Source organism: Stegostoma tigrinum, chromosome 6, assembly GCF_030684315.1.
Source record: "Stegostoma tigrinum isolate sSteTig4 chromosome 6, sSteTig4.hap1, whole genome shotgun sequence".
In the NCBI taxonomy this organism is placed as follows: Eukaryota; Metazoa; Chordata; class Chondrichthyes; order Orectolobiformes; family Stegostomatidae; genus Stegostoma; species Stegostoma tigrinum.
In genome coordinates, this window is record NC_081359.1 from 106,465,107 (window position 1) to 106,486,175 (window position 21,069).

Here is a 21,069-nt window from a genome sequence, read left to right on the forward strand (position 1 = left end):
TCCACTATGAAACTCCGATGTGCATCTGTTGCCAATGGTAGAGGATAGGAATAAATTCATATAACATATTGTGCAGACCAAAAGCCAATAAACAGTGTTTCCCTAGCCTTTTCTCACGGTGACCCTATTTCAAGACGTGACAAATTGTTGCAATCCTTCTGAAAGCAGAGTGGGATTGATGGGTGAGAAGAATTAGGTGGAGGACAGAAGAGCTGTGAAAATGAGGCAGAGGCAGAGCTACATAGTGGCCATTGCTGAGGTGAGCCTGCAACCCTGCTTGGGGAAACCCTGCCTTTGAATGTTCAGATCAGATGGGAAAGAACTGAAATTTTAGTAACACAGGTACATACGTGCAATGATACTTTCAAATAGTAATGTTTCAAAGCTATGGAGCAAATTGGCTTGGCGATTGATGACCTTTGGGAAGTCTCACTAAACAGCGAGCGAAGGACAGGTTTTCTGAAGTGTTATTTATTTGCAATACCGATGCTTGGGTACCATTCAGTGAATGAAGATCCCAGCTTCACTAACAGCACAGCTGCAGCAGAATTTACTTATCCTCCTTATGTCTGATTTTGTGGGAGGAAAACATCCCTTTTCAAAACTCCCCTTAAATATTGAAACAAGCCACATCAAAATAAGAAAACCTTACATGCACTTTGTTTTTAACTTAATGCAGGGAGCCAAACATAAAAAGAAATGAAGTAATGCAATGATCTTAGGGACATGATTTCCAGTTTCAAAATAGTTACACAATTCTTAAAATAATTTCACTATATTGTCCTTCTCATCTGGCTACTTGGGAGGTCAGGGCAGTTCTGAGCATCAAAAGCAAAGAATCACGATGTACATATTGTACCCCTGTGGCACCTCACCTCTGACCCTTGTCTGAAAGTCCCACCCTTACATCAAAACATTCTGCTTGTCAGATTGTCACAACCTTGGCTTTGAGTGACTGGGCCACTGCAGGACAGTGAATGCACATTTGTTTTGGGGTGGGGGGAGGCAAGTGTGCATTGGTGGCTTAGGATCTCTAATTATTGCCATTGGCGAAAGATGCATAACGAGTGTCAAAATGGTGCCCATTCCTCGCAAAGTCAACTTGAAATTCGGCAAACTCTCCTTTCCCATCGAAACCACCCAAAAATAAATCATGTTCTCTGTCCTTAGCAACAAACTTAAACTCAATTACAATTTAAGCACAAATTTTAAAAACAAAGATGATTCAAAACTCAGCAATGCATTTAGTTTAATGGTAATATGGTTCTCTCACAACAATGAAAAACTGAAGAACATCCTGCCCTTTTTCCACAGTTGTGTCCCATCAGTGAAGCTAACAGTTATGCAACAAACAGTTCAATTGTACTTGGCTGATCACATTAGTAGAAAGAATTTTTATTAAACAGACTCTGGCTTATAATTGGCAAGTTGATCTACTTTATAAGAGCTGTTTCACTCCTGGATGGCAGCTGTAATTAAGATGCAGGAGCGGGACAAACTGAACTAGGGTGATGCTGATTATGGATTTCACCCCCTTGGCAAATACAATTTGTTTGAACTAAGAAAATGGCCACCATGGCTTATTGTAGAAGAGGGAATGGTGGTGGTGGTGTTTGGTGCTGGGGGTAAAGAGGTGCCTCATATAAACATTTGGTCCACAGGTCTATAGTACTGACTTTCAGACTTTTTCTTTGCATTCACCTGTAAATGATGCTACATTCCTCAGATTCCCAATCTTCAGCACTCTATCAAAAATAAAAGTCCAGACTTATTAGCAGCCCAAAGAGAGACACAGTATTACTGCACTGGTCCTAGCAACAGCAACTTCATGTCCATTTTCCAGTTGACAGGATGTTTCTGTTGTGGCCTCGTTAGTGTGTATTGAGAAATGGAGTTCGCTTCCTAAACTGGAGTGATGGCAGTGCTGACTGTACATTGTAGAAATAAATTACATTTACTGATCACTCAGTCTCTTTTAAACAAAAAATATCTATTCAGCTTGCTTCTGGAATGTGAAAATATTGAATGCTTGTTAAATTGACAAAATGGAACTGTTTCAATAAATGCAATTCAAATAGTTTAGTAACAAAAGTTAGTGGGACACACGTGAACGGTACTATAATTTATAGGGGAGCACAGAGGAAAAGCAAGTGTCAAGAATGAAGAAGTGTGCTGTGGAGAGATTATTGGGCATGGTTCTGGTTTGGATCATAGGAGTGATAAGTTTACATTTCCTCCACTCCTATTCTCTGACTGTAGCTGGGGTAAAGACAGAGGTCTTGTTGACAGCTACTGGGCACTCCATCTGCTCTACTGATACAGTAAAACCATGTCCTCATGTCAGACCACTCCCAAATCAATAATCCTTCATAAAGCCATGATCTAGCAATATTGGCAACCTGAATTATTTGTCCCTTGTTTGAAGTGTACAGGACAGCAGAGTTTAAAATGTGTGAGAATACTAATAACGGAAGTCTGTCTTACCCATTGACAAAAGAAAATGGATAAAGAGTATTGCAAGATACTGCTTCTCCCTGCAGTTCATTTAGAAAGATTACATTGTTGGATCCTATGTCACACCAGCTACATTAATATGGAATGATGGGTTATCTGGGCTGAGCTCTCAAAACTTGTGTTGCCATGTAACTGACATTTGACTTGGTGCAGTGGGGGGTGGGGGGGTACCAGAATGGAGGCGAATTCCCCCGTGCATCAGGTCATGGGGTTTGGACAACCCTAAGAAAATAATGTTATTGCATTCCCTGGATGGTAACCTGGAAAGGCATTTGACTGGCATGATGAGAACTGGTGTGGTAAAGTCAGCTGTGAGAGGGAGAAAATGGCCATGAAATAAGGTGGATATTGACCCTCAAATGTTTAAACCAAGTACAGACAAAATTTACAATATGATAACAACAGCAGGACTGCCAAAAGCCCTAAGTATGCAGAGGCCACAATTCCAGGTTCAAATACTAATGCGTAACACTAAGCCCTGAAATTCTGCTGGGAACCTACTATCTCCTATCATTACTTTGCAGGATCCCCAAGGAAATGATGTCCACATTTTCCAAAGATTCACTGTTGGATCTTGCTGCAGAATCCCCATTTAATTCTAGGGCTTTAATGAAGGACACAAACCTTAGCAATAAAATTCCAATATAAAAGGTTACTGAAAGAAGAGTGAACACGATATGCAGTTTAAATACAATCCAAACACGCACGCGGACACAATTTTCAGTTTTTCAGTGACCAGCACAAACTGATTAAATTCTTAGAAAGCAATAGCTCTATTGTGTTTTCTGCCCCCACCGTTACTGAGAGGGGCATCGATGATGTTCACTTTCACTCAAATCACAGTCCAGGAGTGACCCTGACATTTCTCCTCCACCACCCCCCACTCCCAACCCACCCCACCCACCTCCCAACCCTTGCCACATAGCCCAAACCCCTAAATGTCTCTCACAATACTGAAACTCAGCGAACAGCAGTATGAGCAGCAGTACTGGCGTTAAAGTGATTAGAAACAAAATCTAAAAAGCAGGAGGGATGAGAGGAGATGATCCATTCTCTCTCTTATTAACAACCCCCCAACACCTGTTTTGGGATGAAACACTTCATTTCCCACTCCAAGGCTTGGAACAGACCTGCCCTTTGCTTTATGTGTTGATGTACAGCTCAATACACACCTGCGGTATTGAGAATTCACAGAGAGACGTCATAGGTCTAGTGAAGTAAATTCTTCAGATCCTTATACAGGCAGAACAAGAGGCAAACAAATAAAAAAATGTTATGGTACAGTGAACCAGTCAGTTTCAGTCCATAATTTGTTCAATAGTTTGGCCATGTGTAAAAAGGCCTAAAGAACATTAGCTGTTCTCAGATTAAATCGGTTATCAGAGTATTATCAGAGATCTACCAAACATTATCACACAAGCTGCAGTATTCCTTACTTCCCATTGTACACATTAACCTCCTATATAATTCAACTACGCCTGGCAGCATTTTAAAAAAATAAATACAAAACTCAGCATGATCGGAAATATATCATCAGCGTGTTTCTTTCTCTCCATGATTCATTTCAAACCTTTTTCGCTCATTAACACTCGCTTCCAGAATTAGATAAAACAGCTCTCAGTGCTGAAGTCCAGCTTGTTCTTTGCCAGAGATTTCAATCTCTGGCATTTTTAGTGCTTCTTTGGAGGAGGTTCCACCCAAATAATAGGCCACACACCAAGCAGAAACTGCAAATTTATAAAAATAACAATTAAAATAAGTAGAAATTGCATTGTTAGAGCACAATTCATCACTTGCCTCAATGAATGTATAACCAATAAAGTACTTCTGAAGTATTGTTAAGTAATGTAGAAACTAGAGAAAATTAATTTGAGCACAGCGAAATCCCACTGCACCTGGCAATTATCACCTTCTGACACATTGAATTGATTCTGGTCAAGGGGTAACATTAGTTTAGGATATGTGGAGATTCCCCCCCCCCTATTGTGTTCAAAACAGCCCCATTGGATCTTTTATGTCCACCTGAGAGGAGCAGGCAAAGCCTCATATTCACACTTCGTCCAAAAGTCAGTATCTCTGATAAAGTAGCACTCCCTCAGCACTGCACTGGAGTAATCCAGATTATGCCCTGATGTTTCTGGAGTGGCACATGAGCATATTGACCACAAATAATGGGCACGACTCCACAGACCCAAACTCCCTCCACCCAGCTACAGCTTTCTGTGTGAATGCAATGGTCTGCTTCCCTTTCCCCTTTGAATTACTTTAGGAGGCATAGGGCCCACCTGAACATGGGCTTTTGACAGCTGAGTATCAGTAGGTTTGTTATTCAATGAGATATCAAAAACAATATCATGAGAATACCAGGTGTCACAGCATTCTCAGTGTAAGGGAAGTAGTCCTTTGAAAGCAGGGTACTTGTCAGTGTAGCACTATTTATTCCCAACCCACACTTTTGAGGGAGTGCTTATCCAAAACTCAGATGGCTGTAGGGAAGACAATATCATCATCACTAGGCTATTAATCCAGAGACTCTGGTACAGTATCCGCAACTCGAGCTTGAATTCCGTCACAGTAGATGGTGGAATTAGAACTGAGTAAAAATCTGAAATTAAGGGTTTAATGAGGACCATGAAACAACTGTCAATTGTCAGGAAAACCCATCCCGTTCACTGTTGTCCTTTAGCTGTTCTTGCCCAGTCCTGCCAGTTCTTACCCAGTGACTCCAGACCCGCAGTAACGTGATTGAAGCCCAAATGCTCTCTGGGCAATTAGGGGTGAGCAATACCCAACAGCTAGATGAACTGACCTAGTTTGTTCCCAGTCCATAAACCTCCAGAATGTTAAATTCTCATCCACATGCTCAAATCCCTCCCTACCTCAATTAAGATGTCTGTGGTCACCAGGAGGCAAAGCAAAATATTTTGTCATCAGTCTCAATGTCTTTTCATACGGCTCAATATCAGTTTCAGTCTGATAATTAACTGGTGCGAAGTTTGGGAGGTTTTATAATGGTAAAGGTGGTACATAAATGCAAATTGTTATTGCTGCTGGGTTGGTGTAACTCCTATTCTGTAGTGTAAAAGGTGGCACATTTCAAATCAAGCTTTCATATAGGAAACTGCAAGAATAAATCAATCTTCCTTAATATTAGTGTATCATTCCAAGAGTGATCCATAAACAAGATACCATTTGGGGTTAAGGCCCATGATAAAAATGACTGAATCAGCATTGTAAACATCATGTCTTTTATAAAATAATGAATGACTTACTATTGTAGAAAACTAACAAACAATGAAATAATGGACTGTAACTAAATAAATTTAAATTTATATACAAAATAGAAAATAACCTAAAACTGGAAGGTAAGTTGCAAATAGCTCAGTTGGATGAGTCTGGGTTTATGATCTTAAAGGCACTAGGTTTTAATTTAGATTTAGCATCTTCCATGGTAAATAAAACTAGGAAAATCCAGGGGTTAGAGAGTCTTTATGACTTGACAGCGGTCACATGATGAGAGCTGCATGCTCATTCACAACACATCTGTGGACTGTACTGGGAAGTATCTGTTCCTGAACTTCAGAGAATGCATACAAGTACTTGTGATTACATGCCGGGATGCAGTGTCTGGATAATTCTAATGAATGCATACTGGGGTTTAAAGATAAATTGTACAATGTTGGCGAGTGAATGATTTTTTTTCTATTCATTTGTTGGATGTGGACATTGCTGGCTGAGTCAAATTATTGCCCATTCCTAGATGTCCTTGAGAAGGTGGTGGTGAGCTGTGTTCTTGAATCACTGAAGTCCACCTGCTGTGGGTTGACCCACAATGCCATTAGGGAGGGAATTTCACAATTTTTACCTGGCGACAGTGAAGGAGCAGTGAAGATAATATATCTCCAAGTCAGAACGGTGAGTGGCTTAGAGGGGAACTTCAAGGGGGTGGTGTTCCCATATGTCTGCTGCCCTTGTCCTTCTAGATAGAAGTGGTCATGGGTTTGGAAGGTGCTGTCGAGGGATCTTTGGTGAATTTCTGCACTGCATTTTGTAGACAGTACACACTGCTGCTACTGAGCGTTGGTGGTAGAGGAAGTAGATGCTTGTGACTGTGGTGCCAGTCAAGCTGTATGCTTTGTCCTGGATGGTGTCAAGTTTCTCGAGTGTTGTTGGGGCTGTACTCATCCAGACAAATGGGGATGAATGTCAAGGGGTCATGGTTAGATTGTCTCTTATTTGTGATGGTCTTAACCAGCATTTGTGTGGCCTGAACATCACGGGCCACTTGTCAGCCCAAGCCTGTATATTGCCCGGATCTTGTTGCATGTGAACATGGACTGCTTCAGTATCTGAGGAGTCATCAATAGTGAACATTGCGCAATCATCGGCGAACATCCCCACTTCTGGCCTTATGATGGAGGGAAGATCATTGATGAAGCAGCAGATGATGGTTGGGTCGAGGACACTACCCTGAGGATCTTGTTCAGAGATATGTCCTGGAGCCGGGGTGATTGACCTCCAACAACGACAACAATCTTCCTATGTGCCAGGTATAACTCCAACCACTAGAACGTTTGCCCCGATACCCTTTGTAAAAGTCTGTATTGTGGCCAGTGAAAGTACAGAAATGCTATGGGTTGCAATCTCTGTTTGGCAGTGCTAATGAGTGTATGCTAGGGATTGCAGAGACAGTGTGGATTGCTACTGAGTGAGAGAGATCAAGGATCGTGCTGAGTAAATGCTGTGCACCAACAACAAGTCAGATTTCTGATGCTGGCGGGGTTGGTACTGGGGTAATTCCTGTGAATAAATGAGTTACTTTATATCAATATTAACATTTGATTGATGAGGGAAAGGCTGTAGATGTCATATACATGGACTTCAGTAAGGCGTTTGATAAGGTTCCCTATGGTAGGCTGATGGAGAAAGTGAAGTCGCATGGTGTCCAGGGTGTTCTAGCTAGATGGATAAAAAACTGGCTGGGCAACAGGAGACAGAGAGTAGTTGTGGAAAGGGGTTTCTCAAATTGGAGACCTGGGACCAGTGGTGTTCCACAGGGATCTGTGCTGGGACCACTGTTGTTTGTGACATACATAAATGATTTGGAGGAAGGTGTAGGTGGTCTGATTAGCAAGTTTGCTGATGACACGAACATTGGTGGAGTAGCAGATAGTGAAGGGGACTGTCAGAGATTACTGCAGAATATAGATAGACTGGAGAGTTGGGCAGAAAAATGGCAGATGGAGTTCAATCCGGCAAATGCGAGGTGATGCATTTTGGAAGATCTAATTCAAGAGTGAACAATATAGTAAATGGAAACGTCCTGGGGAAAATTGATGTTTAGAGAGATCTGGGTTTTCAGGTGCATTGTTCCCTGAAGGTAGCAACGCAGGTCATAGTGATCAAGGAGGCATACAGCATGCTTTCCTTCATCGAGTACAAGAGTTGGCAGGTCATGTTACAGTTGTATAAGACTTTGGTTTGGCCACATATCGAGTACTGCGTATAGTTCTGGTCGCCACATTACCAAAAGGATGTGGACGCTTTGGAGAGGGTGCAGAGGAGGTTCACCAGGATGTTGCCTGGTATGGAGGGCACTAGCTATAAAGAAAGGTTGAGTAGATTAGATTGATTTTCATTAGAAAGATGGAGATTGAGGGGGTGGCCTGATTGAGGTCTACAAAATCATGAGAGGTATAAACAAAGTGGATAGCAAGAAGCTTTTTTCCCCCCCAGGGTGGGGGACTCAGCTACTAGGGGTCATGAGTTCAAAGTCAGAGGAAGAAAGTTTATGGAAGATATGCGTGGAAAGTTCTTTACGCAGAGGGTGGTGGGTCCCTGGAATGCATTGCCAGCAGAGGTGGTAGACGCAGGCACGATGGTGTCTTTTAAGATGTATCTGGACAGGTACATGGATGGGCAGGAGCAAAGGGATACAGGCCCTTAGGAAATAGATGACGGGTTTAGACAGAGGATCTCAATTGGTGCAGGCTTGGAGGGCCGAAGGGCCTGTTCCTGTGCTGTAATTTTCTTTGTTCTTATTTCAAATCAACAACATAATATCTAAACTGATGAAACCTGTTCTTCACTCCCAAATGCAACAGGATCTGAGTAGTCCCAGCATTTTGGTATCATGAAGAAGGATCACTGGACCAGAAACCCACACAGCTGCGATTTTCCAGCCATTTATCTTTGTTCCAGCATTTTCTATCCTCATTTCATTTTCCCAGCATCTACATTATTTTGCTTTTCAACTTTATATCAATGTGTGTTAAAGAAAGCTTTTGAAACAGATGGTTTAATAAAGGGGTTTAATTGTAGCAAATAAAGCCGTGTAAAATAATAACAGCAGGCTTGCATTATTCCTGAATATTTTGGTGCACCAAACTTGCTGGTGGTGGTCAGAACGTGAGCCTGAATCAGGAGGAGTGATTCCTGAGCCTTGACCTTGGCCATATTTGGCAGTTGCTGGGTTTTTCAACACGGTATGTTTTTGCACTCACTGCCAAATGTAATTGTTTGGCAAATAGCAAAGATAAATTGAAGTGGAAGCTGAATAAATACAAACTTAAGGGAATAAATTATGTGTTAATGGATAAAACATGTGGATAAGGTTTGCATGGAACTAAACACTAGCATTGCCCATTTGGCAAACATAGTGCTTTTCTAGATATTTTTAATCAACCTGTTTATACATGTATGTCACACTTCTCGAGCAGGTGAGACTTGAAGCCAGGCCTCTTGGCTCAGAAATAGGGGCACCACCTGTGAAATTAAGTAATGTTATGTAATAAATAGCTTTTCTCTGTACCTTGCTATGTTTGAACTAGATGTACTCAAACAGCAACTGGCCTTACTTTCCTATTCATGTCTTCAGTGTTGTAGCTATCTGTTTGTGAATTCTTGTTTTCATAGAAGATCTCAGAAAAACTGGCAAACCCAACTGAGCAAAAATATTCACAATATACATTAAATTTGTATTCTGCATTTTTAACTTTTACATACAAAAAACTCTTGCCTCTAGCTACTAACTCCTGTTGGAGTACAAATGCACTGGCATCAGCGGCTCCTGCACAATAAGGCAAGTAAGGAATAAGGAACTTAATGCAGCCTTGTCCACATTACTTAACAACAGGAAACAGGAGAACAAAAGGCCACTCAGTATGTTTTATCATTCATTCAACTGGTTGAAATATGTTTAAGCACAAGGAAATTCTTAACTGAAGGCATTCTGCACAGCATGATTTAACCAGAGTACAGCTCGACAAAGTACTGGTAGAACATTCAGAAACATGCACAAAATCCAGACCTGCAGGTGTAACGGCCACCATCAGCAAATTTGGAGCACCAAAACATATGAGAATAATGCTAGCCTGCCTCAAAGTTTGCCATCATTGTTTTAACATGATTTTATTTTCTAAGATTGAGCCCCCTCTGTTGAAACATCCTACCAAATTCCACCAGCGTGCCTCCTAGAAAATTGTGAAAGCAAATATTATAAATTATGGCTATACTCTCTAAAGTTTCAAAGGATCTAAGTTTTCAGGATATTATGGGGAAATGTTAATTCAGAATATAGGCACGTATCTCTATCATGGACCTATTGGATAAACTACTTTGCAAAGCAACGATGATTGACTGCTGCAGGAAAAAATCTTGCATTTGCAAAACACATGCTGTTCTATTGAGCAATCAAGTCTACAAAACCTTCAGAGAGATCACAGACCCAGAATGTGGTCTTATAAAGCTATTGGATTTGAAAACATACGGTCAGAGAAATATCTTGCCTGAGGAAATAGCTTTTGTCCTCTCTCACTTTCCCTGAAAACCCGGTCGTCAAAAAGAGCTGAAAACCTACTGGATGGCCTCATCACCACCTCATCCTAAAGGAGAATTCTAAAACAATATCACTGTATCCAGAAAAGTAAGTTCAATGGCCCATAATTGATCCAAGAACAGACACAATGCCAACAGTTAGTGTGCAAAGTTACTTTGGCTACAGACCAACATCTGTTTGATGGTGAATAATTCTTTTTCCTTAATTTAACTGTTCCTCAAAGTACTTTTAAGATAAGGGTCTGCAGAGTTTTATATTACTGTACCGCAGACTTGGAGATTGTGTGTTATTTTTCAGGCAGTATAGTGGTATCTATTTACGCAGGTTAATGTTTTGTTAATAATCTTTTATATCTTTGCTTGAACACATTTTGTTTGCAATAAACCAGTTCTTTAAGTGTTAGTTAAGAAACCTGGCTGGCCGATTCTGATACTATACATAGTTGGTTATGAGATATACTGTGTCTAATTTAGCAATAACATCTTTTTAAATACAATCTTTAGTATGACCAGTGGAGGAATAAGACACAGAAAGGAAACAGTTCACCATTCCTCAAATTTAAGCACAAGGCAAATTCATTTCCATCGTTGGGGAGTCTAAGGTTTGGTGTTACCAAATCTGAGGCTGTTGAGTGTGGCAAGGGAGGAAGAAGCAAGGGTGCTGGCAATAATTTTCAATTGCCCTGTGGCCACAGGGGTGTGCCAGAGGACAGAAGGACAGCCAATGTGGTAACCATTATTCAAGAAGGGAGGAAAGGGATATATCAGGCAGCCAGCAAGTCAGTCTCCATGGTTTGGAAATTACTAGAAGCAATTCTGAGGAGCAGAATTAACCTGCACTTAGAGAGGCAAGGATTAATTAAGTACAGTCAACATGGTTTTAAGCATTCAAATTTCATAAAGAGGTGACCAGGTGTGTAGATGAGGATAATGTATTGCATTTAACATAATCTACTTGGACTTCAATTAAGCTTTTGATATGGACCTTCATGGGAGACTGATAGCGAAGGTAAGAATGCACAGGATCCCATAAAATTTGGCTAATTGGATCCAGAATTGGCTGAATGCCAGGAAGCACAGGTGGAACGATTGAGATGCGTTTTTCTGACTGGAAGCTTGTGCCCAGTGGGTTTCTGAGATAACAAAGTGTGGAGCTGAATGAACACAGCAGGCCAAGCAGCATCTTAGGAGCTTGGCCTGCTGTGTTCATCCAGCTCCACACTTTATCTCGGATTACCAGCATCTGCAGTTCCCATTATCCCAGTGGGTTTCTGCAGTCTTGGGGTCCTAGCTGTTTGTGGGAAATATAAATGATTTAGACCTGAATGTAGCAAGGTTGATTAATAAGGTCATGGATGACACAAAATTGGTGGGATGGTAAATCGTGAAGAGGATAGCTTTGGATTACAGGACGATATATACAGGCTGATTAGTGGAATGGAACTCAATTCAGGTAAATGATGAGACATAATGCATTTGGGGAAGACAAACAAAGTAAGGGAATACATGATGAATGGTAGGACCCATTCTTCCACAATGTTAAATCTTAGATTGACAGATTTTAATAAAGTTTTAAGCAATAGAGGGCAAAGGTGGGTACCATGATTTAAGCCACAGAGCACTTAAATGACCTATTCCTCTCCAATGAAAAGGATGGATAAATTTCAATCTTTACAAGTAGGAAAACTGTTCTTCCTGTTTCATTACAATATGACCTTATCTTACAAGAAACATTTGAACTTTAGCTTATGGCTACCAATATACATATGTGCAGTCTTGGCTTACCTTCACTTTAGGTCTGTATTTCAAGTATAGCGTTCTTGTATACATGCTGATTTTAAAAAATGCAAAAACATTTGATCAGAATTAACAGTACATAAATACCTATTAGCAGCTGATATCTTAGAGGATTAAATCATGATACAATTGCACTGGTCATTATTCTGCTTGGTTGTTCTTGACAAGGTCTTTAGAGGTTAAATATACACATTTATGTACATTAGAGTTGTGAAGAAATACAAGTTGCAACACAAGTATCCTAATTTCCAACTTTCAGTTACTTCTCTTTTGAAATCCATGCTGAGACACATGGCTAGGAATGGTACAGGGGTAGGCAATTAGCCCATCGAAATTGCTCTGCTATTCAATACAATCATGGCTGATCGAACACTTCAATATCTTCTACTTGCCACCCACATTCTCATACCCTCAAACAACACAACCAATCAGAATTCTATCATATTTAAACACTGAGCCTCCATAGCCCTCTCTGGGAAAGGATTCCAAAGGTTCACAATCCTCAGAGTAAAAACACTTGCCCTCATCTAAGACCAAGGTGACATTCCCCTGTTTTGATTTTAAAGCTGATGATCCTTGATTTTAGACCGTCTAACCAGGTAGGTTATATTTTGAAGGATGCATTTCATGGCACACACCACGGTCACCAGAATGATCCATTACAGATATTTAAACATCGGATAAATCCAAACTGAGGACTGATCTCCTTTCTCAGATGGATGTGAAATATCATACGGCACTGCTCTGAAGATGACCAGTGGAGACCTTGTGGGTATTTTGGCTAATATTTACTTTCAATCAGCATCACTAAAGAAAAAACGATTCTGGTCATTCTCAGTGTTATTGTGGGAGGTTACTCTTCTCAAATTGGTTGCTGTATCTCCTACTTTGCAAAATAATGATAGTTCTTGATAAAGCACTTCGAGTTATCTGGGGCTGTGAAAGATGCTCGATGAATACAAACTTTTTCTAAATATTGTGATATTCCGTTTGGGACAGGCCACGGATATTGGTCTTGCCAGCTACGCTACATCCCACGAACAAATAATAAACTAAACAAAATAGACATCTACTGGTGATACATCTCATTGAAACTGCCGAGAAATTGTTGGAGCAGAATAGCCACACCTGTGCAGAACACTCACTGTTTGAACAACATTATCTATCAGTCGTGTTGCTCACATTTTATTTTCTGTCTCGTACATCAGGGGCAATTTGTGTGATTAAAGTCTTGGATTTAACGACTGCTTTATCCAACCTCAGGATGTCCCAAAATTCTCAACAGCTAATGTGATACATATTGAAGCATAGTCACAGTTGTCAAGTGTGGCACATGGATGTGCAAAATTGCATTCACTGGAATTCAGTTGTTAATAATTATTAAGGAGGTACAACCCTCTGTTAGCATTTAAAAAAATTACACCTCCTCCAACTTTGACACAGAAAAGCAACTGAGCTGAGCAAAGAGTTGAAAAGAGCTGCAAAATACAGAGACAGCAGAAAAGTAAATGAAACAAGATTAAAGGCAAAACCACTGCCATTAACTGCAATCAGGGATGTTGCTTCATAATTTGAAAGATGAAAACAATACTCCAATTATCTGATCCCCAGGTTGGCAGCAAAACATGGATAAGCTTCATGCCACAAACTCAAAATGGTCACACCCCTCTAGGCCCCATCTTTTCCTCTACACTCGTGCTCTTGCGCCTAGATTATACCCACGAGTTGAATACATAATTTGCAACAAGTAAAACAAAATTTGTCAGAATGACGAGCCAATTCCCTCTCCAACTGCTTTCAAAACATAACCCAGTTTAATTAGTACACATACCCTTTCATTTTTCTTTAGGTTCTCACAGTCTAAATCTGACCCTGTGCAAGATTCCCAGGTCATGGTCTGACTTTTTGACTCCAACCATTTCTTTGCTATGTGCCCCTGATCCCTGCCTTTGACAGACTGTTTTATAAACATTGCTTTAAAAATGGATTTATTCTTGCCTCTTGTTCCAAAGTCAGCCAAGCAGAATGAATTATTAAGCGTATTTCATCCGGCATTAGCAAACACGTAAGTCAAATGCACAGCAGCACAAATATCAAAAGCAAGAGAATATCATTCATTCTGTAACACTTCTCCAATCCAGGATCAACAAAAGTAATGTTCTGATCACCTACATTATATTCCATCTCGAATTACCCATAAAAAAAACAAATTTATAACGCATCTTTTCCAACCTCAGAATATCCCAGTTTTCCTTCAAATCATACCTTAGGATCTCTTGCATCGAACTGAATGGCTCAATGGGCTTTTAATTTATCTTCCACCTGAAAGGCAGCAAAGTTGACAGCACAGAACTCCCTCAGTACTGTACTAGAGTGTCAGCCTTGATTACAGGAAGTTTAAAATCCATTTTCTGAAGCAGAGGTGAGACAGCGCTACCACTCAATCATAGCCGATATCTTTATAATGACCGGCTACTTCACAAATGATTTCATCTATGTTTCTGAATTTAAAAATAAAAATCAAATCAATTAAATATTCCTATAACCCTTGAAAGCACGCCTCAGCAGAGAAGCATTTAGCTTAACTTTAAGAGTTCCGTCCGAATCTCTCTGCAAGCATGTTAAAGGTCGCCAGTTCTCCTGGGGTGGGGTGAGTGAATTTTTTGCTTTCTAATTTCTAACCTGTTTGTAAAATTTCTAACATTTGGTGCTGTACTCTGTACCCTTGTTAAGTAGCCCTTTCCACGTCAGCATTTCCTTATTTTATAAACTGTTTGGTCTTTCAACCACAAATATTCATTGCTGGTTTTGACTTGTAACTGAAGGGGAACAAACAAAACGGAGGTTGAAAAATAAAATTCAAGCCAGCATTGCAACATGTTTCAATTGGTTACATCCTTATTGCAGCATCGACCCAACTACATGGAAAATTGCTTAGGTTTGTCTTGTACGCAAAGCGCAGGATGAATTTAACCTGGACAATTAATGTTCCATCAGTTTACTCTCAATCATCAGCTATCAAGCAGCACCTCCTCAGCAACAGCCTGTTCAGCGACACTCAGTTTGGGTTCTGCAAGGGCCATTAGGCTCCTAACATCATTAAAACCTTGGTTCAAACATGGATAAAAAGAACTGAATCCCAGAGGTAAGGTGAGAGACACAGCTCTTGACATCGAGCCATATTTGACTCAGTGTGACATCAAGGATCCTGAGGAAAGTTCAATGGAACTGGAATCAGAGGGCAAATTCTCTTGGTTGGTGCCATAGCTGGCACATAAGATGATGGTTGTGGTTGCTGGAGGCCAGTCACGTCAGCTCCAGGGCATCTCTGCAAGAGCTCTGGAGGGTAGTGTCTTAGGTGCAGTCATCTTCAGTTGCTCCATCCATGACTTTCCCTCCAGAAGGTTGGAAGTCAGGATGTTTGCCAATGATTGCATAATATGCAGCACCATTCACGACTGCTCAGATACCAAAGCAGTGTGTTCAAATGCCTGGACAATATCCAGAGTTGGGCTGAGAGGTGGTAAGTAACGTTCACAACTCAAATGCCAGGCAATGACCGTTATCAATAAGAGACAATTTAGTCACTGCCCCATGACATTCAATGCTGTTAGGTGCAGTTTCATTGACCAGAAACTGGGCTCACCACATAAGTACTGCAGCGAGTATCTCACCTCCTGACTCCCAAAAAGCCTGCCCATCATCTACAAGGTGCCAGTCAGGAGTGCGATGGAATACTCCCCACTTGTCTGGATAGGTGCAGCTCCAACAACACTCAAGAAGCTTTGTACCAGCCAGGACAACGCAGCCTGTTTGACTGACATCACATCCACAAGCATCCACTCCCTCCACCACTGGTGCTCAGTAACAGCAGTGTGTACCAACTTCAAGACGCAACGCAAAAATTTTCACCAAACCTCCTGACACAGCATCTTCCAAACCCACGACTACTTCTATCCAGAATAACAAGGGCAGTTGATACATGTGAACCATGATCTGTAAGTTTCTCTCCAAGCCACTCATCATCCTGACTTGGAAATATATTGCCTGTTCCTGGGTCAAAATCCTGGAATTCTCTCCTCAAGGGCATTGTAGGTCACCCTATAGCAGATGGACTGCAGCAGTTCAAGAAGGCAGCTCATGGCCACCTTCTCTAGGATATATGGATAAGAAGGGTTTAAGAGGGATATAGGCCAAATACTGGCAAATGGGACCATATCAAATTGGAATGTCTGGTCAATGCAGTGGATCAAACGGTCTGTTTCCGTGCTAAATTACTCAATGACTCTATAACTAGGGACGGGCAATAAATGCTGATCGAAACAACAATGCACCCGGCCCACGGGTGAATTTTTAAAAAAATTCTTGCTTTATCAAGAACCAATATTAATTGTAAAGCTAACCCTGAAATGTGACTTGTAGTTTTGTCATCTTATGTCAGATGTGCAGGCTAGGTGGATTGGCCATGCTAAATTGCCCGTAGTGTTCAGAGGTGTGGGGTAATAGGGGGATGGGTCTGGGTGGGATGCTTCAAGAGAGGTGTGGGCTTGTTGGGCCGAAGGGCCTGTTTCCACACTGTAGGTAATCTAATCTAATCTAAAAAAAATTATAAAGGAAAGTTTATGCACAAGAGTGGTCAATTAGTTAGAGCAGGTTAGTTACAAATCTTTGAGGCCAAGCCATAAACACAGGCTAAAGCAAATGGAATTATTTTCATTGGAGAAATACACAAATTCGAGGAGGCAGATTACAGATTTTACAAAACAATTAAACTGTATGAAGGACTGACGGAAACAAGTTTTGGAATGTGGGTAGTGTATTTGTTTTCCCATCTTGTGCTCAAAGTTCATCAAGCTCAAAAGGACAGAGATTAGATTTTCTTTTCTTTAAGCAAATAACTGACATGGAATAAACGCAGAACTTTGAGGGACAACGGACAGCTTTTAAAATACCTTCGAGTAGGTGGCTTGAGAACTTTACACAATTGTTCATAAGTTGTAGGCCATCTGACTGGGCCAGCATTTAGTGCCTATCTTTAATTGCCTGGAAGAAGTGAAGATGGGCTACCTCTATGAATTGCTGCAGTCTTTGGGCTGTAAGTACAATGTGTTTGGTTTCTTCAAGTAATGCGAGCGAAGGAGCTTGGTGTTTATTAAAAGTAGGAGATTCAACGGGTGGTCTTGTGAGGAGTGCCCACTATGAGACACAGAACGAAGTATGATTAACAGGCTGTCCTTTCCCTGAACTAATTATTTTTCTTCTAAGTTGAAAACTACACCTGATTGACATGGGTGAGTGGTTATGACATAATCCTTAACACAGCCGTGTCTGATGTGCATATATTCAATCATATCAAAATCTGGAAACTGGTTACTTTCTCTCTTCGTTCCTGCTATTTCAGCTCACTTTGAAGTGCTATTCCTTTTAAATACACTTATTTCTACAGTATTGAGGTACATTAATCCCAAGATTACAGATGATCATTTCAAACCCAAATTTCCTCTAAATAGAATCTCTAGAAACAGGAAGGGCCAACTAGACAGAGGACCACCTTTTTTCAATAGGTCTCTATTCCATATCACTCAATCCCTGTTCTGTGCAGATTTGTATCTAACTGGCCCTTCAATCAACAGTTGCTGCTCATTTTGCTCTCTTTGGCTATACTTTTTAAATGATCTTCTTTCGAATGCTAAAATTTTGACTGCATGCTTTGCTTACTCCTAACCCTAATTACCTCTTTAAACCTTTCACCTTGACAAAGTCCATTTTGTTTGTTGATGTAATGAACGAATGTGTCGATAACAAAGAATCCACTCAAATACTTTAAGAGATATTAAACCATCTTAAAAATCCAAGCTTTAAAGGTCACTATTCCCTCCTTGTATGAATCAACAAATGGCAATCTGTATTATCACAGGAGAGAAGAACCAAGACAACAAAGTGTAGAGCTGGATGAACACGGCAGGCCAAGCAACATCTTAGGAGCACAAACGCTGACATTTCAGGCCTAGGCCCTTCATCAGAAGGGTCTAGGCCTGAAACGTCAGCTTTTGTGCTCCTAGGCCTGCCGTGTTCATCCAGCCCCACACTTTGTTATCTCGGATTCTCCAGCATCTGCAGTTACCATTATCTCTGATACAAAAAGAACCACGACATTGTTTTAAAATAATTTTGCATTATGAGAGAGAGAGCGAGACAGAGAGAGCGAGAGCGAGAGCGAGACAGCGAGAGCGAGAGCGAGACAGCGAGAGCGAGAGCGAGACAGAGAGAGCGAGAGCGAGAGCGAGACAGAGAGAGCGAGAGCGAGACAGAGAGAGCGAGACAGAGAGAGCGAGACAGAGAGAGCGAGACAGAGAGAGCGAGACAGAGAGAGCGAGAGCGAGACAGAGAGAGCGAGAGCGAGACAGAGAGAGCGAGAGCGAGAGCGAGACAGAGAGAGCGAGAGCGAGAGCGAGACAGAGAGAGCGAGAGCGAGAGCGAGACAGAGAGAGCGAGAGCGAGACAGAGAGAGCGAGAGCGAGACAGAGAGAGCGAGAGCGAGACAGAGAGAGCGAGAGCGAGACAGAGAGAGCGAGAGCGAGACAGAGAGAGCGAGAGCGAGACAGAGAGAGCGAGAGCGAGACAGAGAGAGCGAGAGCGAGACAGAGAGAGCGAGAGCGAGACAGAGAGAGCGAGAGCGAGACAGAGAGCGAGACAGAGAGAGCGAGAGCGAGAGCGAGACAGAGAGAGCGAGAGCGAGAGCGAGACAGAGAGAGCGAGAGCGAGAGCGAGACAGAGAGAGCGAGAGCGAGAGCGAGACAGAGAGAGCGAGAGCGAGAGCGAGACAGAGAGAGCGAGAGCGAGAGCGAGACAGAGAGAGCGAGAGCGAGAGCGAGACAGAGAGAGCGAGACAGAGAGAGCGAGAGAGCGAGAGCGAGAGAGCGAGAGCGAGAGAGCGAGAGCGAGAGAGCGAGAGCGAGAGCGAGAGCGAGAGAGCGAGAGCGAGAGCGAGACAGAGAGAGCGAGAGCGAGAGAGCGAGAGCGAGAGAGCGAGAGCGAGAGAGCGAGAGCGAGAGAGCGAGAGCGAGAGAGCGAGAGAGCGAGAGCGAGAGAGCGAGAGCGAGAGAGCGAGAGCGAGAGCGAGAGAGCGAGACAGAGAGAGCGAGACAGAGAGAGCGAGACAGAGAGAGCGAGAGCGAGAGAGCGAGAGCGAGAGAGCGAGAGCGAGAGAGCGAGAGCGAGAGAGCGAGAGCGAGAGAGCGAGAGCGAGAGAGCGAGAGCGAGAGAGCGAGAGCGAGAGAGCGAGAGCGAGAGAGCGAGACAGAGAGAGCGAGAGCGAGAGAGCGAGACAGAGAGAGCGAGACAGAGAGAGCGAGACAGAGAGAGCGAGACAGAGAGAGCGAGACAGAGAGAGCGAGACAGAGAGAGCGAGACAGAGAGAGCGAGACAGAGAGAGCGAGACAGAGAGAGCGAGACAGAGAGAGCGAGACAGAGAGAGCGAGACAGAGAGAGCGAGACAGAGAGAGCGAGACAGAGAGAGCGAGACAGAGAGAGCGAGACAGAGAGAGCGAGACAGAGAGAGCGAGACAGAGAGAGCGAGACAGAGAGAGCGAGACAGAGAGAGCGAGACAGAGAGAGCGAGACAGAGAGAGCGAGACAGAGAGAGCGAGACAGAGAGAGCGAGACAGAGAGAGCGAGACAGAGAGAGCGAGACAGAGAGAGCGAGACAGAGAGAGCGAGACAGAGAGAGCGAGACAGAGAGAGCGAGACAGAGAGAGCGAGACAGAGAGAGCGAGACAGAGAGAGCGAGACAGAGAGAGCGAGACAGAGAGAGCGAGACAGAGAGAGCGAGACAGAGAGAGCGAGACAGAGAGAGCGAGACAGAGAGAGCGAGACAGAGAGAGCGAGACAGAGAGAGCGAGACAGAGAGAGCGAGACAGAGAGAGCGAGACAGAGAGAGCGAGACAGAGAGAGCGAGACAGAGAGAGCGAGACAGAGAGAGCGAGACAGAGAGAGCGAGACAGAGAGAGCGAGACAGAGAGAGCGAGACAGAGAGAGCGAGACAGAGAGAGCGAGACAGAGAGAGCGAGACAGAGAGAGCGAGACAGAGAGAGCGAGACAGAGAGAGCGAGACAGAGAGAGCGAGACAGAGAGAGCGAGACAGAGAGAGCGAGACAGAGAGAGCGAGACAGAGAGAGCGAGAGCGAGACAGAGAGAGCGAGACAGAGAGAGCGAGAGCGAGAGCGAGAGCGAAACAGAGAGAGCGAGAGCGAGAGCGTGACAGAGAGAGCGAGAGCGAGACAGAGAGAGCGAGAGCGAGAGCGAGACAGAGAGAGCGAGAGCGAGAGCGAGACAGAGAGAGCGAGAGCGAGACAGAGAGAGCGAGACAGAGAGAGCGAGACAGAGAGAGCGAGAGCGAGACAGAGAGAGCGAGAGCGAGACAGAGAGAGCGAGAGCGAGACAGAGAGAGCGAGAGCGAGACAGAGAGAGCGAGAGCGAGAGCGAGACAGAGAGAGCGAGACAGAGAGAGCGAGACAGAGAGAGCGAGACAGAGAGAGCGAGACAGAGAGAGCGAGACAGAGAGAGCGAGACAGAGAGAGCGAGACAGAGAGAGCGAGACAGAGAGAGCGAGACAGAGAGAGCGAGACAGAGAGAGCGAGACAGAGAGAGCGAGAGCGAGACAGAGAGAGCGAGACAGAGAGAGCGAGACAGAGAGAGCGAGAGCGAGACAGAGAGAGCGAGAGCGAGAGCGAGACAGAGAGAGCGAGAGCGAGAGCGAGACAGAGAGAGCGAGAGCGAGAGCGAGACAGAGAGAGCGAGAGCGAGAGCGAGACAGAGAGAGCGAGAGCGAGACAGAGAGAGCGAGAGCGAGACAGAGAGAGCGAGAGCGAGACAGAGAGAGCGAGAGCGAGACAGAGAGAGCGAGAGCGAGACAGAGAGAGC

The 21,069-nt window shown here is 43.2% G+C and overlaps 1 protein-coding gene across 2 annotated transcripts in view; it reads right to left on the reverse strand.

Moving 5' to 3' along the window:
• Positions 1–3,433: 3,433 nt before the first annotated feature.
• Positions 3,434–21,069, reverse strand: part of acer3 (alkaline ceramidase 3) — a 188,718-nt gene continuing 171,082 nt past the window's right edge. For both annotated transcript variants that reach the window (XM_048532130.2, XM_048532129.2), the window contains 2 exons: positions 12,136–12,181; positions 3,434–4,241 (listed from right to left, as the gene is read on the reverse strand). In XM_048532130.2, coding sequence (XP_048388087.1) covers positions 4,185–4,241; positions 12,136–12,181 — 103 coding nt within the window. In that variant the 3' untranslated portion in view covers positions 3,434–4,184. The remainder of the gene's footprint in view (positions 4,242–12,135; positions 12,182–21,069) is intronic.